At 45.7% G+C, this 14,996-nt stretch overlaps 1 protein-coding gene across 1 annotated transcript in view; it reads right to left on the bottom strand.

Annotated features, from left to right (window-relative positions):
* Window positions 1-7,751: 7,751 nt before the first annotated feature.
* The window catches only part of galnt17 (polypeptide N-acetylgalactosaminyltransferase 17), a 488,896-nt gene continuing 481,651 nt past the window's right edge, over window positions 7,752-14,996 (bottom strand). Inside the window, exons 10-11 of the mRNA XM_041197649.1 lie at window positions 12,248-12,415; window positions 7,752-8,937 (exon numbers count right to left, since the gene is read on the bottom strand). Coding sequence (XP_041053583.1) covers window positions 8,794-8,937; window positions 12,248-12,415 — 312 coding nt within the window. The 3' untranslated portion in view covers window positions 7,752-8,793. The remainder of the gene's footprint in view (window positions 8,938-12,247; window positions 12,416-14,996) is intronic.

Genomic DNA, 14,996 nt, shown 5'->3' with positions numbered 1-14,996 from the left:
CCCCCCCACCGACCTTGTACACCCCCCAGCCTTCGGACCCTCCTCCCTAGACCTCGGAGCCCCCCTGCCCCAGACCTGGAAACCCCGGTTTCCAGACAACCCCAATCCCAGAATCGTATGAGCTTACCTTCGACACTTACCTTCCTCGGCCTGTCAAATTTCCTGGCCCCTTAAATTTACTTGCTTTATGGCAGCAATTGCTGTAAAAAAGGGGGCGTGGCACCTTGAATTCACTGAATCTAGATTTCGCTGAGGCCTGTGAGGATTCTTTCTATGCAGGCCCCAAGCAGTTCCAGCGAACGGAAGTGGCAACGTAATGTTCAAGACCATGTAAGTGTGCATTTATTTCTTCTAATTTCTGCAGGCCAGCACTTTCCGACACTAGTCAGAAGTTACGGCCCATCTTTTAACTCAAAATCCAAAACCATTTCAACTAATTTTTCAGATAATTTTGTCGGGTTGACAAATCCCCAGGTCTGGATGGGCTTCACCCTAATGTCTTGAAAGAAGTGGCTAGTGATGCACTGCTTTTAATTTACCAAAATTCCCTAGATTCGGGAAAGGCTCCGTTAGATTGGAAAATAGCAAATGTAACTCTTTTATTCAAAAAGGGAGGGAGGCAGAAAGCAGGAAACTATAGGCCTGTTAGCCTAACACCTGTCAAATGGGAAAATGTTAGAAGCTATTATTAAAGATGTCATAGCAGGGCATTTAGAAAAATTCACCAGGCAGAGTCATCATGGTTTTGTAAAAAGGAAATCATGTTTAACCAATTTATTGGCATTCTTTTAAGGAGTCACATGTGTTGTGGATAAAGGGGAACCGCTGGATGTATTGCACTTACCGATTTCCAGAAGGCATTTGATAAAGTGTCACGTCAAAGACTATTGCACAACATAAAAGCGCATGGTGTAGGGGGTAATATATTCACATTGGCTAGCTAACAGGAAGCAGAGAGTTGGGAAAAATGGGTCTTTTTCTGGTCGGCAGGATGTGACGAGTGGTGTGCCACAGGGATCAGTGCTGGGGCCTCAACTTTTTACAATTTATATGAATGACTTGGATAAAGGGACTGAAGGAATGCTGGCTAAATTTGCTGATGACACAAAGATAGATAGGAAAGTAAATTGTGAAGAGGACGTAAGGAGGCTACAAAGTGACACAGGTTAAGTGGGTGAGCAAAGATCTTGAAAATGGAGTATAATGTGGGCAAATGTGAAATCATTCATTTTGGCAAGAAGGATAAAAAAGAAGCTTATATCAAAACGGTGAGAGATCACAGAGCTCTGAGATTCAGAGGGATCAGGGTGCCCTATTGCATGAATCACAAGAGCTTAATATGCAGGTCCAGCAGGTGATTAGGAAAGCCAATAGGGTGTTATCATCTATTGTGAGGGGACTTGATTACAAAAGTAGGGAAGGCTAGGCCTAAATAGCCAAGTGGTTATGGTACTGGGTTTATAATCCCAAAATCAAGAGTTCAAATCTCACAATGGTGAACTATGAAACAATGTAACTTTATAGCTTGGCCTAAATAGCCAAGTGGTTATGGTACTGGGTTTGTAACCCCAAGATCAAGTGTTCAAATCTCACAATGGCAAACTATGGAACAATGTGACTTCATCTGAAACAGATGGAAACAGGTTTGTACTCGAAAGAGTATCAAGAGTTCAAATCTCACAATGGCAAACTATGAAACAATGTAACTTCATCTAAAACAGATGGAACCATGTTTGTACTCAAAAGAGTTGCAAAAGTAGGGAAGTTATGCTTCAGTTGTACAGGGCATTGGTGAGACCACATTTGGGGCGGAATTTTTACCTCAACAGGCAGGCGCGGTGGGCTGGCCAGGGAGCGGCTGCGAAACGGACCGCTGCCCATGACTGGACCCCGACCATGATTTCATGCTGTTGGCCAATTAACGGTCAGCCAGCGTGAAAAGCGCGCTCAGAGCCTCAGTGCTGCCGATGTGGGAGCGGGAGGAGTGTGAATGCTGAAGTGTGCGCATGTGCGGGGCTGGGCGCAGTGAAAAGTCCCTAAAGGCACAGAGCTGCCTCAGGGAGCTGAAGATTTTTAACGTTAAAAATAAAGAATTAAAAAATAAGGAAAACATGTTCCCTCATGTGATTCTGTCACATGAGCAGGGACACGTTAAAAATGAGTTCTGGAAGTTTTTTAAAAATCGCTGGTCAAAACCTCATCCTGCCCGTGGATTAGGTTTCATAAAAAATGTAAAGGCTGCTTGACCTATTTGCCCGCCCACCAAGTGAACAGTTGGGCGGGCAGTGAAAAATGCAATTTAATTAGTTGATTAAGTGCCTTAATAGGCCTCTTAATTGTCAACAGGAGCACTGCCACCTCTCGCGGGCGCCCACCAAGCAAAATATCGCGAGAGTGCGCAATGACCTTGGGACACTAGCCCAATGTCATTGGGCACTATTTTACTCTTGTTCAGGTCATGTGTGCATCCACCAGCTGAGCGAAAATTCTGCCCCTTGAGTACTGTGTACAGGACTGGTCTCCCTATTTAAAGAAAAATGTAAATGTGTTAGAAGCAGTTCAGATAAGGTTTACTAGACTAATACCAGGAATGGGTGGGTTATCTTATGAGGAAAGGCTGGACAGGTTAGCCTTGTATCCACTGGAATTTAGAAGAGTAAGAGGCGACTTAATTGAAGCCTTTAAGATCCTAAGGGGTCTTGACAGCGTGGCTGTGGAGAGGATGTTTCCTCTTGTGTGAGAATCTAGGAGTTGTGGTCACTGTTTAAAAATAAGTGGTCATTCATTGAAGACAGAGATGAGGAGAAATTTTTTCTCTCAGAGGGTTGTGTGTCTTTGGAACTCTTCCTCAAAAGGCAGTGGAAGCAGAGTCTTTGAATATTTTCAAGGCAGAGCTGGATAGATTCTTGATTAACAAGGGGTTGAAAAGGTTTTGAGGGTAGGCAGGAATGTGGGGTAGAGGTTACAATCGGATTAGCCATGATCTTATTGAGTGGTGGAATAGGCTTGATGGGCTGAGTGGCCTACTCCTGCTCCTAATTCAAATGTTCACACGTGTAATTTCTGATGAAAGGCCATGACCTAAAATGTTAACTCTGTTTCTGTCTCCGCAGATGCTGCCAGATCTGTCAAATATTTCCAGCATTTTCTGTTTTTATTTCGGATTTTCAGCATTTGCAGAGTTTTGTTTTGTTCAACTAATTTCTACATTGTCTTATCCCTTTTTACCTTATGAGATTTGATGTTTGATGAAATCAGTCAGTCACAGATAAATTAAATAGACACAATGGGCCTACTTTCCTGGCCCTGATTGCAACTTGGGCAGTGCACTGGCTAAATGTTCCTGATTCCAATCGGTTTGATTCCCTCTATTTCCAGCTTCAGGTCATTAGCTTACAAGATCTACGGGCAGGATATTACATTCTTCGGGCAGGCGCACACCGGCCTGATTGGGCGTAAAGTCACGTGCCATGTCATTGCGCACTCTTGCGATCTTTCGGTTGGCGGGCGCACGCGAGAGTTGGCAGCGAGCCCGTTGACAATTAAGAGGCCTATTAAGGCCCTTGAGCAATTAATTAAGTTGTATCTTTTGCTGCCCGCTCATCTGTTCAGTTGGCGGGCTGGCAAATTACGAAACCTCATCCACGGGTGGGACGAGGTTTCCAATGGTGGGTAAAAAAAAAAAATTTCCACTTCATTTTAAACATGTCCCTCTTCATGTGACTGAGTCACATGTGGGGACATGTTTATATCATTTATTAAATCTTTATTTTCCTTTGTCCAAATCTTCAGCTCCCTGAGCCAGTGCTGTGCCCTCAGGGAGCTGTCAGCGCGCACTCCCCTGTGCATGCGCAGACTTCCAAGCTCACTCTTCACCCACCCCCACCCCTGCACTGCTGAGCCTTTCAGCATGCCTTTCATTAATTGGCCAGCCAGCGTGAAATCGCGGTCAGGTCTGATCACGGGAGGTGGTCTGTTTCACAGCTGCTCCCGGGCCCACCCACCGTGCCTGCCCGACGAAGGGAAAAATCCAACCCTATGTGTTGGATGCAGATAACACCTTGAATTGGGCGCATTTCCAAAAGGGAGAACCTGGCTGGCTGTGGCTTAAACGTTCATCATTTCTTTCCAAAGTTTTGTAAGTTGGCCAGAGGGATTGTGGGGTGAAGAGCATGACGGGATGTGGCAGGCAGTCTTGCTGCCACCAGCACTGTCCAGAGAATATCTCTGCACCTCTGGAATAGGTTCAATGACTTCATCATGAGTGGCCAAAATATAGTTCCACAGTCAGAACTCATACACAGTACCAGTTAATGCTGATCTCTTCATTCTTACCCATGCATTCCTTCATGTTCTTTTTACCTTCCCATATGTGCCCATGATAATTTACCTTGCACTTTCCAATACTTTCATTGCCCAGGCAACCTGTTGCCAATGCCTTCCATGACCAGTACCTACAGCGCATAACAGGAGGCAGATATCCGCAACGGAGGAACAACAACCTTTGACCCCATTCAAGAAATAGGCCTTCCAAATCCAGAGAGGCAGAAGAAAATGCGATGGCTTGTTCATGCTTTTTTTTTTCAACACTTATCCTTACTTTACATTCTTTCATATTCAATTAAACAATCTCTGACACACAATCCGGTATACAACAGTAGCTCCTTGCTAGCTATTTGTAGAAGGCTGTTTATCAGTAGGTTTTTAAGAAGATAATTTCATAATGCTTTTCTTCTTTCTAGGTCTGCAGGTATGGCAGAAGCTGGATCAGAACTCTCATATCTCATTGAAAATACCTGGGCACCCAGTCACTCAAACTTACTTTGCCTAACGCTAATACAGATCCAACCACCCCATGAGATCTAGACAGTCAGGTTGAGACCAGGACACTGGGTTATCCACAGGGTCCAAATGTGCCGGATCAGTTGGAGATAATCCTGGAGGAATAGGAAGCATCTAGCTGGAGGACGAAGTTGCATTGGTTTATAACTGATCTATAACTGCTTGGTCTATAACTGCAGAGCATGAGGATCCTGATCTCTGGGGTGCATCCACAAATAGGGTGTTGATTTTCCAGCATGAGCAATTGTTGGAAGTCATTGCGAGACCCAACTAGAAATCTGCAACACATGGGTGGGATTTTGGCTGAGAAACAGAGGCTGACAGGCCCAACATTTCCTGACTCTAGCCGACACAGTCCTGAATCCCAGCTATTTTTGAGGAGGTCAGGTCAGGTGCAAAATGGTCGGCTGTCTGCAAGTAGTGACCACCAGTAGGGTTTTTCTTATTCATTCACTGGACGTGGGCTTCGCTGGCTGGGCCAGCATTTATTGCCCATCCCTACTTGCCCTTGAGAAGGTGGTGGTGAGCTGCCTTCTTGAATTGCTGCAGTCCATGTGCTGTAGGTACACCCACAGTGCTGTTAGGGAGGGAGTTCCAGGTTTTTGACCCAGCGATGGCTAAGTAATGTCGATATATTTCCAAGTCAGGATGGTGAGTGACTTGGATGGGAACCTCCAGATGGTGGTATTCCCATCTATCTGCTGCCCTTGTCCTTCCAGATGGTAATGGTAGTGGGCTTAGAAGATGCTGTCTAAGGAGCCTTGGTGAATTCCTGCAGTGCACCTTGTAGATGGTACACACTACTGCTACTGTGTGTCGGTGGTGGAGGGAGTGAATGTTTATGGATGGAGTGCCAATCAAGTGGGCTGCTTTGTCCTGGATGGTGTCAAGTTCTTGACTGTTGTGGGAGCTGCACTCATCCAGGGAAGTGGAGAGTATTCCATCACATTCCTGACTTGTGCCTTGTAGATGGTAGACAGGGTCTGGGGAGTCAGGAGTTGAGTTACTCATTGCACGATTCCTGACCACTGACCTGCTCTTGCAGCCACAGTATTTATATGGCTAGCCCAGTTCAGTTTCTGGTCAATGGTAACCCCTGCTACAAAGTCTCAGTGGGTTTATTAAGCTGCATATTAAGGTCCCTTTCCCATGCTGACTGGAATTTTCGAGTTGGCAGGTGGGCTTCCTACCATGGCCGAAACATTGCCAGAGAAATAAGGTTGCCTACAAGTTAGGGTTGCCAACTCTGGCTGGGCATATTCTGGGAGACGTCAGCGGAAGTGAAAGCCAGTAGCATGGTGGGAGCTAGCAGGTCTGGGAACGCTTGAAAATACCAACACATTCCCAGGGAAGCATCTCTGTCTGAAATATCTCCCTGCCTAAAAAGGTTAACACAAGGAGTGCACATTATTCTGATCATAAGCCTCGTCCCCTGGTTTTGGACTGTCCTGGGCAAAGAAGAATTCTACCTGTAAACTCCCAGCTCCAGCTCCTGCTGCTCCTGGATCATTTAAAAGTCCTGGGCCTGAGCTGCTGCAACCAATCATCGCCACAGAACTACTGTCTTGCACTCACCACTCAGAAGTGTCCAATCAGCAGCCAGCTAGAGTGTCTGAATGTTTGGCAAGCAGTGAAGGCGCAGTCACAGGCCCCACATACGCAGTGTCAGCTACCTGCATTAATGGTGACACAGTCCAAACAAACACAGATGAGAGGAAAAACTCTGCCTTGTCAAGTCTGGTTGATGTGCTTGCTCCCCTTGCCACTGATGTTGCAGCTTAAAATTTCCCAGAGGGCTTTCTTTGGCCACCAGGATATTAAAGCCAATTCCAAGAGACTCCTGGTGGGGAATTTTCTCCCTGTTGGGGAGGTTGAGCGGGAGCGGGAGTGGTTGGACGCGCAGCTGATCACCACCCACTATCGGCTGTGCGCCGCCATTTTATGTGGGTGGGCCAATTAAGGCCCGCCCAGCGTGATGCGCACCCAGAAGCACTGAGCGCTCCCTGTGTGGGCGGGGAAAGTAGGCTGAGATGGGGCCTGCGCTCTTTCGTGAATGAGCACAGAAATCTCCCTGCGGTACAGAGCTGCCTCAGGGAGATCAGTATGATATATAAAAAGTTAAATAAAGGGAAAAAAAATTAAGACATGTGTCACATGAGCTAGGACATATCTATGAATTTTTTTGAAAATTTTTATTAAAGTTTAAAAACCTTCATGAAACCTCATCCCGCTCGTGGATGAGGTTTTGTGATAAATGTATTGGACGAGCAGCTCAGTTAATCATTATACTTGCTGTTTAAATGGTCTTAATAGACCTTTGACAATTCGGGGGGCACACAGCCGACTCTAGTGCATGCCCGCCAAACTCAAGACCTGAATGACGCGTGGTGATGTCGGGACATTGTGCGTCATTTTATGCATCAGTATGAGGGCCCCGTCCTCGCTCGCTGACCCGAAGATTCTGGCCCTGGTCTTTCCGGGAGGGCTGGAAACCCTTCTCCCAGCAGCAGACCTGAGGGCCAGCACTCCATAAAGATTTAAGCCACTCCTCCTGTTAAGAATGTCACTTGAACGTCTTTTAAATTTAATTTGAATTGGAATTTGGGTGTATTGACTCTGGCTTTGACTGTACTATGACTGGAAATGTGTGTGTGAAGTGCAAATGAGGTGGAAGCCACGAGCAAGATGTTCTGCCCTACTCTGCATCATGCCCTGGGAAGAGGCGGATGTGGAGTGTAATGTGGAGGAAAACCACCCCAGTAACATATTTCCACACAAAACTTTGGTGTCAGTGATGTGTGCTGTCCTGTGAGCAGATTTACATTTGTACTGGTGCTTTGCAAACATTTCAGGACTTTTGAGTTCATCCTTTCCAACTGTTTAGTATCTTTTAGTGGCTCTGCCACATCTTTATTTCACTTTTACAACACACAGACAGTAAATGCAATATTGATACAAGGAAATGCCTGACAATGCTATTTAGAAATTTGTATCAAGCCCTAGTTTGCTGCTGACTTAGTCCATCCTATTGTATGCAATGTCCCTTCTGATCTATACCACACAGGATTCCATTTCAACTCTATTTATTTTTCCATCCTTACCTTTTTCCCCTTTGCAAAGTGATTCTAGTAATAAGAGGATCCATGGTATCCAATGATGAAATTTGACAGGTTTTATTATTTGTTTGGTTTTAAGTCCATATGTGTTTATCAAGGTGAGAAATAGTGGTACTGTAAAACATTGAGAAATTTGAGAGCAGGTTTAGCACAGCCGGATACAGTGCAGGACTCTCCACCCTTGCATTGATCCAGCAAAGTATTGTAACCCCAAGTACAGATCAACTTGTAATGCATCAATGCTGTATTTCCATTCAATACTCCTTATGGCATTTCTACTTGATGTATATTGTACGAGTACTTGATGACTAAATAGCGTCAATGCGAAGGCAGTTTAGCACTTATGGATTCATGCACATCGGGATGACAACGGTCAAGCTCAGAGCACACAACCTTCAAAGGCTGAGAATCAGCATGAAACCCAAAATGAAACAAAAACGGCAAATGATTGTCGAGAAGTAATAGCAGTGCTTGTTTCATTTAGCTCCATATATCAATGGTTAGCTTTGACCAAAGCACCTTACAGTGTGTTCTTTCAATTTTTAAACACAGAATATTTTAATTTATTGTACAGATTTTTTCGAACTGACCTTTATCACTTGATAATATATAACGTTCAATAAAATTGTATCTTTTTTTAAAATCACAAAATAAAAATAAAATAAAAATCCTGGCCTGAAGACATAATCCATTTTGGATTTGCAATAATTACCCGAATGATGTTGGAGACTTGAGGCTGTTCCCATATCCAAGTCTATAACAACAATATTTTAAAGTTACTAGTCTATTGCAGTCCAAAGAAATCCAGCTTCCTTTGGATCATCCTGGTTCATGACTAGATTGTTTGCTTTAAGACATTTTTAATTGTCCATTTTTGTCCTGAGCATTGCTGTAAAATCAGCTCCATTCCAAAGTCAGTTTTTTTGCTATTTTCCACCTCCAAACAACGGCCAGTTTCCAGGTTTAGGATTGATCCATTCTGAGGAGACAAAAGGTGAGCTTAGTTGACAGTTATATTAACTCCAATTTAAAAAAAAATAATAACTTCTACCCAACCTTCGGAGTGGATGCTGCCCTCACCTGAAAGGTTTGCAATTATTAATACCCTATCTGTCCTTCTAGTTGTCTGAGACTGTAAATTAGAGTTAACTTAAACGTTTCTTTTTATATCATGTAATCATACCCCCAACAACATAGATTTTAACTCATTTCACTTAAGATCTCTGCAGTTATGAGGGAGATAGCTTGCACAGGGAAATGCTGAGGGGGTAGACGCTGACCTGGCATACTCCAGGGAGGCAGGGACACCCAGGAGATTTTAACCCAACAAGCCTTCAGCTAGCACACCACATATGGGCCTCCAGAACAAGCCTGGGCTGCAGACTCCATACTCGATAACTAAGTGTAAATCCGCCTGGTTAGGAACATTGACTAAGGTCCTTGTTAATAAAGCTGAATGTCCCACAAGTCACTCATAACATTATTGGAAACCATCCACCTGCAGAAGAAAAGAGGCACCCTCAGCCATGGTGACATGTCTGAATTTAATATTACAACCAAAGGAACTTAAAAAAAAATGAAAAAGATGTTAAAAGTCACACCAACTCATAAAGACCTCATTGTGACCAACACAAAAGCACCAGTGATAAAACCCCAGCGTGCCTAAGGTGCCTTATGATTATGTTTCCGATATGTCTTGGTGATGACCCCTCGCTGGGAGTGGCATCTGAGACAGCCTGCTCACTGTGCTGTCCTGTTGGCCTCAATGACCTTGACGGTCATTCTTTGGCCTGTGGAGCCTGTGCTGGCCCTGCCTGGGATGGAGCTGCCAGTTCCACAGCTGGCATCTCCCCAGTGGTCACAGCCTCATCGGATGCAACGTCACTGGTAGAGGGGCAGAGGAGCTGCTGCCCTCATCCCGAGCACCCTGAGAAGAGCCCACAGAGACAACAGGCAGCTGCTGCGCTGATGTGAGGTCGCTTCGGACCTCCCTGCTCACTGTGGATGGAGATGGGCACCGAGCTGGAAACTTGGTGCACAGACTATCTCCCACACTGGCACTGACTAGCTGAGGTCAATGCCGATATGAGGGCTTGCTAGTCAGAGCGCATCCCCAGGAAGCCCTAATGGTTCTCCTGGAGCAGCCTCTCCATGAGAGTCGCCACTCTCTCCGTGGAGGACGCATGGTGCTCGGACATGTGGCTCATTGTTTCGGCGATGGTTCACAGAGACTCCTCCACCATGAACACCAAGCCAAGCATAGCCTCATGTATCTCCACCAGATGCTCCTGCACACCCAGCTGCGTTTCCTGCATTGTGGACGACTCCAGAGGCACATTATCAGGCACCCTGCAGTCCTCCGACTGCTGGCACCACGGGCACTTTGTCTCTACCAGCTCCTCCAGCGACGGTGAAGTGCCCTCATCGCTGTTCCCTGGGACACTAGCCAATGTTCTAATTCCTACCGAGGTGCTAGTATCTGTGCTGGTGCCTGCCTGGCAGAGATGGTGTGACGCTGGTGAGACTTCAGGGCCCTCAGGTGTGAGAGGGGGCCTCTGCTGCTCCTCCTCCCGGCCCTGCTCCACTGATGCTGAAAGGAAGAACAAAGATCAGTTAACGTGGAGACAATGTCAATGTGTATCCCTGTCCCCCAGGGATCATTATGCGCTCATTCTTCCATAAGCAATAGTCAAGCCATGTTGCAAACTTCAATCACTGAACATTCAGCACTGCCATGGCTGCTGGGAGAACAATGTTGACCTCACTGCTGGGCAAACATACCTGCCTGTAGCACCCCAGCCTCAGCAACACCGGTGGACCTGGGCACATGGCGCCTCTCCAGATCCAGGGCCTCATGCTCGAAGCGGCTGAGAATTGTTAACTGTGCCAGCCCTCCGCCAGTCCTCACCTGCTCGGCTGCATTATGTGCATTCTTTTCCTGAAAAGGAAAGAAGAGCATTGATTAGTGCTAATTGTACCTGGACTCTCTTCGCAGACGGCCGACTCCAACCAGAGTGGGACATTGCAGAGCTCCAGTGCCTTCTCACTCCACTGCTGCCGAACACCCACACAAAGATGCTAGGCCTGTTCCTTCCACCCCCACCCCCTCGGCCAAATGCTCCCTGCATCTCATTAGGCACCACATGGTCTAACCTTCCATAACAAGGAGGCACAAGGACATGGAGCGCAGAGGACAGCGGATCAATCGGTGCCACACCACCTTGAAGCTCCAGTCCCAGCATGTCATCACCTTGACTTTGACATGTCCTGGAGTTCCAGCACTGTGCCAAGGTCCAACTCCTCCAGGTTGCCTCCAAAACAATAGTGTGGGTCTCAGTGTACCACATGTTGCGGGGGCAGAACCCATCTCTTCACCACCCTCTCAGGGTGACCTCGGCATGGGCAATATCTGCTGGTCCACCCTGTGAAGGACACACGCCGTCAATGATTCAAGGCAGTCACTACGCTCAGAGTTGGTGGCTGTGTGGGGGGGGGGGGGGGTGGGGGGGGGGGGGAGTGGGGTAAGTCTAACTGCTGGGTTAAGTGACCAATGCCAACATTGTACTCACCCTTCCCGAGCACAACAGGTCGTTAAAGCACTGACAACACTGGACACCACATCGCGGGAGCTCACCACCTCCGCCACCACCTCCCAGGCCCGTTTGGTTATGTGGGGGGGGGCCTCTTCCTCCCATCCTGGCGTACTAGGACCTCCCACCGTGCTGCCACCTCCTCGAGGAGGGCAGCAAGGGAATCAACTGAAAAAGGAGGGACAAAGTGCACCCCCTACCCTACCCTCCTGCCTGGCCTGCCCACCAGCAGCGCTCTGGGGAGCCCTTCCACTGGCCAGGATTCGCAGCCTTTGAAAGGCTGCAGCAGCTTTTTAAAACAGGCCAGGTCACCATTGGACCCGACAGTCAGTGCAGTCCCACCGCCGCCCACCCACTCCCGCTGTCCTCGGGAGCCGCGATTCACGCTGGGCGGCACTTAATTGGCCCGGCTGTGTAAAATGGAGGTGCAGGTGGCGATGAGGCATGCAGCCACCTGCACCCGCTCCTGCACCGCCCGCCCAACAGGCCCATCAGTGCCCATGGTGGGATTTTTGCCGATCCACAACCTCAGGTGCAGTTCCACATTTAGATGCAAACATTTAGAAAATTATCCCCTGTCGTGTTAGCTCCTCTTCTGAAAGAACAGAAGATGCTCGTTATGAGATTTATATTTTTGCAATGTTTCCGCTATTGAGGGAGAAAATCCCAACACAGGGGTGCTTTGACCTAACCACTAACCTGCACAAAACGCCAGGACTTCTGGTAGACATTTTTCACTTTTTCACAATCTAGAAGCTGAGGAAATCGGCTTTTCTTATTGTCCACCAGGCAGCGTGTATCTGGCAGCAGCACAGTAGACCCCAGGGATCCGAGGTACAGGTATCTATCCGTCGTATATCTCACAAGCTGAAAAAAGAAATACATAACAACTGCTAATTTCATTGGAAAAAGGAGGCTGCAATATAACTATTGTTTATTAGCAATGTCCACTTCATTTTCACTAGATACCTAAAACACAAAACTCCCCCATTGCTCAGTGAGGCACCCCTGTGGTATGCTGAGCCAATAAAGCAGGAAGGTCAGGTGAATCGAACACACCAGGGCCAGACTACAGCAACATGGCAACTGACCTCAACTTAAGCTGTTCAATGACCACTGCTGGAATTGCACATATTGGTTAAAGAAAGAATTGGGCTTGGCTGTGATAACTCAATGTTGAATAGTCTTCCAGTGCTCACTGTCAAGGTTTACATTTGACTAACAGTCAAAGCCAAAATATTGGAGATAGCCCAGCGCCTGTGCAATAATGTCTTAGCAAGGGTTCAATCCATTCAAGAGAGGAAAGCATTTGATTGGGATAAATAAAATACTCTTTTAATCCTTTCTTTCTGGTTCATAAGATTATAATGCTACAAGATGATAACCATCATTGACCCAACCTCGCTCATTCATGCTGAAATAAACCTATGGGGTTAAATCACAATCATTTATCTGCATCTGAAAAACAGGCAGTCAGGATTTGAAAATCGGTTTTGTATCTCGATGCCCATATTGATGCCCTGGGCACAATTATACCATATTCGTGTGGGCTTGCTCAACTGAAACAAGCCTCTTGACAAGGGAAATGGGGACTCTCTGCTGGTTGTAAGATCCCCGATGCAAGATTCCAATATAACTGGATTGAACTTGCTCCACCTGGTTGCACCAGGTCTTGAATGGTTGAATCAGTCATCCTTAAAGGGGCCATTGGAGACTGTTCAAAAAACAAGCTATAGCCCCATTTCAACATTGAGTGCTGCTGCCAGCCTGGGCTCTTCTCTCTTGGCTTATCTCCCTGCCCAGGGGTCTAGAATTGCCCGGGCTCGATCAGCAAGTTGCATTAGGATACCCGCATGTTGTTGTTACCATTCAAATGAGGCTTTTAATGGCAGATTTGGCTCAGACAGGCACCGAGTAACATGAAAGCTGACTGGACCGGATAAACACTCTTACCAATACAAACTAAAAAAAAAAAATTTATGAGGTAGATGAACAGCTAAAACAATGAACTGTATTTTTCCCTACATTACTTAATATACGTAAATATCTCCTTTCTAAACAAGGTCCCTAAAACTGTAGACTGCTTTCTAGCTTTATTTGGCCAAGTTGTATTGGCCTTTTAAAACACAGATAAGCTCATTGCCTGCCGGCTGCAAAATTCGCACATGCTCCTGCTTTGTTCTTCTGAGAACTGCTAAATTCAATCCGTAAGATGAAAATCTCTGCCCTCCAGCTGTCGACCACAGAGGAGCCTGTCCATTTTTCAAAGGCCTCAGAAATGGCTAAGAATCAAAGTCTACCCCCAGGTATCCTAGTGTTTGCTCAGGGGGTTCCCAGAAGTTTGACTGTCCATATGCCGTGCTGTATGAATTGAATAGGAAAAACATCTTCAACATCAGGAGGTACTTATATAGGAAAACAGGGCAAACCACAATAGGATAACATGCTTGGGATTGTAAATAACACCCCCCTCCCCAGGATGATTAACTACTGAAATGTCTGAAAAGACTTACTCCTCTCTTTTGTTAGCTGTTGCTGGCAAGGATATTTTGTTCAGTCTTTAGAATTAGGAATGAATCCTCGCATGCTATTTTTGATTTTGCAGGTTAAAAATCCAGCACAGAGACAAAAAAAATCTATTGTGCTTAAAACAGCATAAGCTGCATTCAGTCAACATCTTATTATCACACGTGCAAAATTTAACAGTCGATCTCTGTAGTGTGCATGTTTTGGCATTAGAGGGCAGCAATGGAACATTTTACACTGAAGTAACAAAACTTCTGTCCTCCACAAAGCTTCACATGGCTACATTCTTTACCTCAAGAATTACATCTTGTTACCTGATAACTAAGTTACATTTGCAGCTGTAAAAGCTATTATGTTGAGACAAGTAACTACTGTATCATTGACTTTTTAAAACATTATGATTGTTTTAAAATACCTAAATTGGGTACTGTTTTTGCATTTTTAAAGTTATCCAAAATTGTTTCAACAAAAAAGTTGGTGTAAAGTGAGACATTTGAGAACGGTAACGATTCAAGATTAAGCCAACACCCCATACACATGTATGCTATATCAGGTTTCTCCTAATCTTACATTGGTTCGTTGCTTATAATGGTACAGGGTGCTCCAAGGAATATTATAGGGGCGATATTCAACTTTGGTGCAGAAAGGGCAGGAGTCAATTAGCCTCCAATTTTACAATCCACCATCGACTTATATAGAAAGGAAGATTGGCCATGGTGTATTATTGGCTGCCTATTCACTACAATCGTTCAATCAAGTGGCATTTTCCACTACTGACCTCCTCTTGGCATGCTTATAGTAATAACTTGCATTTTTATAGCATTCCTCATGCACAGCACATATGGAATAATATATATCCTATACAGCTAGAATTCTGATTTCTACATGATCCTTCTTGCATACTCATTTTCAAGCAATTATT

Source organism: Carcharodon carcharias, chromosome 10 (assembly GCF_017639515.1).
Source record: "Carcharodon carcharias isolate sCarCar2 chromosome 10, sCarCar2.pri, whole genome shotgun sequence".
Taxonomy (NCBI): Eukaryota; Metazoa; Chordata; class Chondrichthyes; order Lamniformes; family Lamnidae; genus Carcharodon; species Carcharodon carcharias.
The sequence above is the reverse complement of the archived record's forward strand: the minus strand, read 5'-3'. Positions and strand labels throughout refer to the sequence as shown.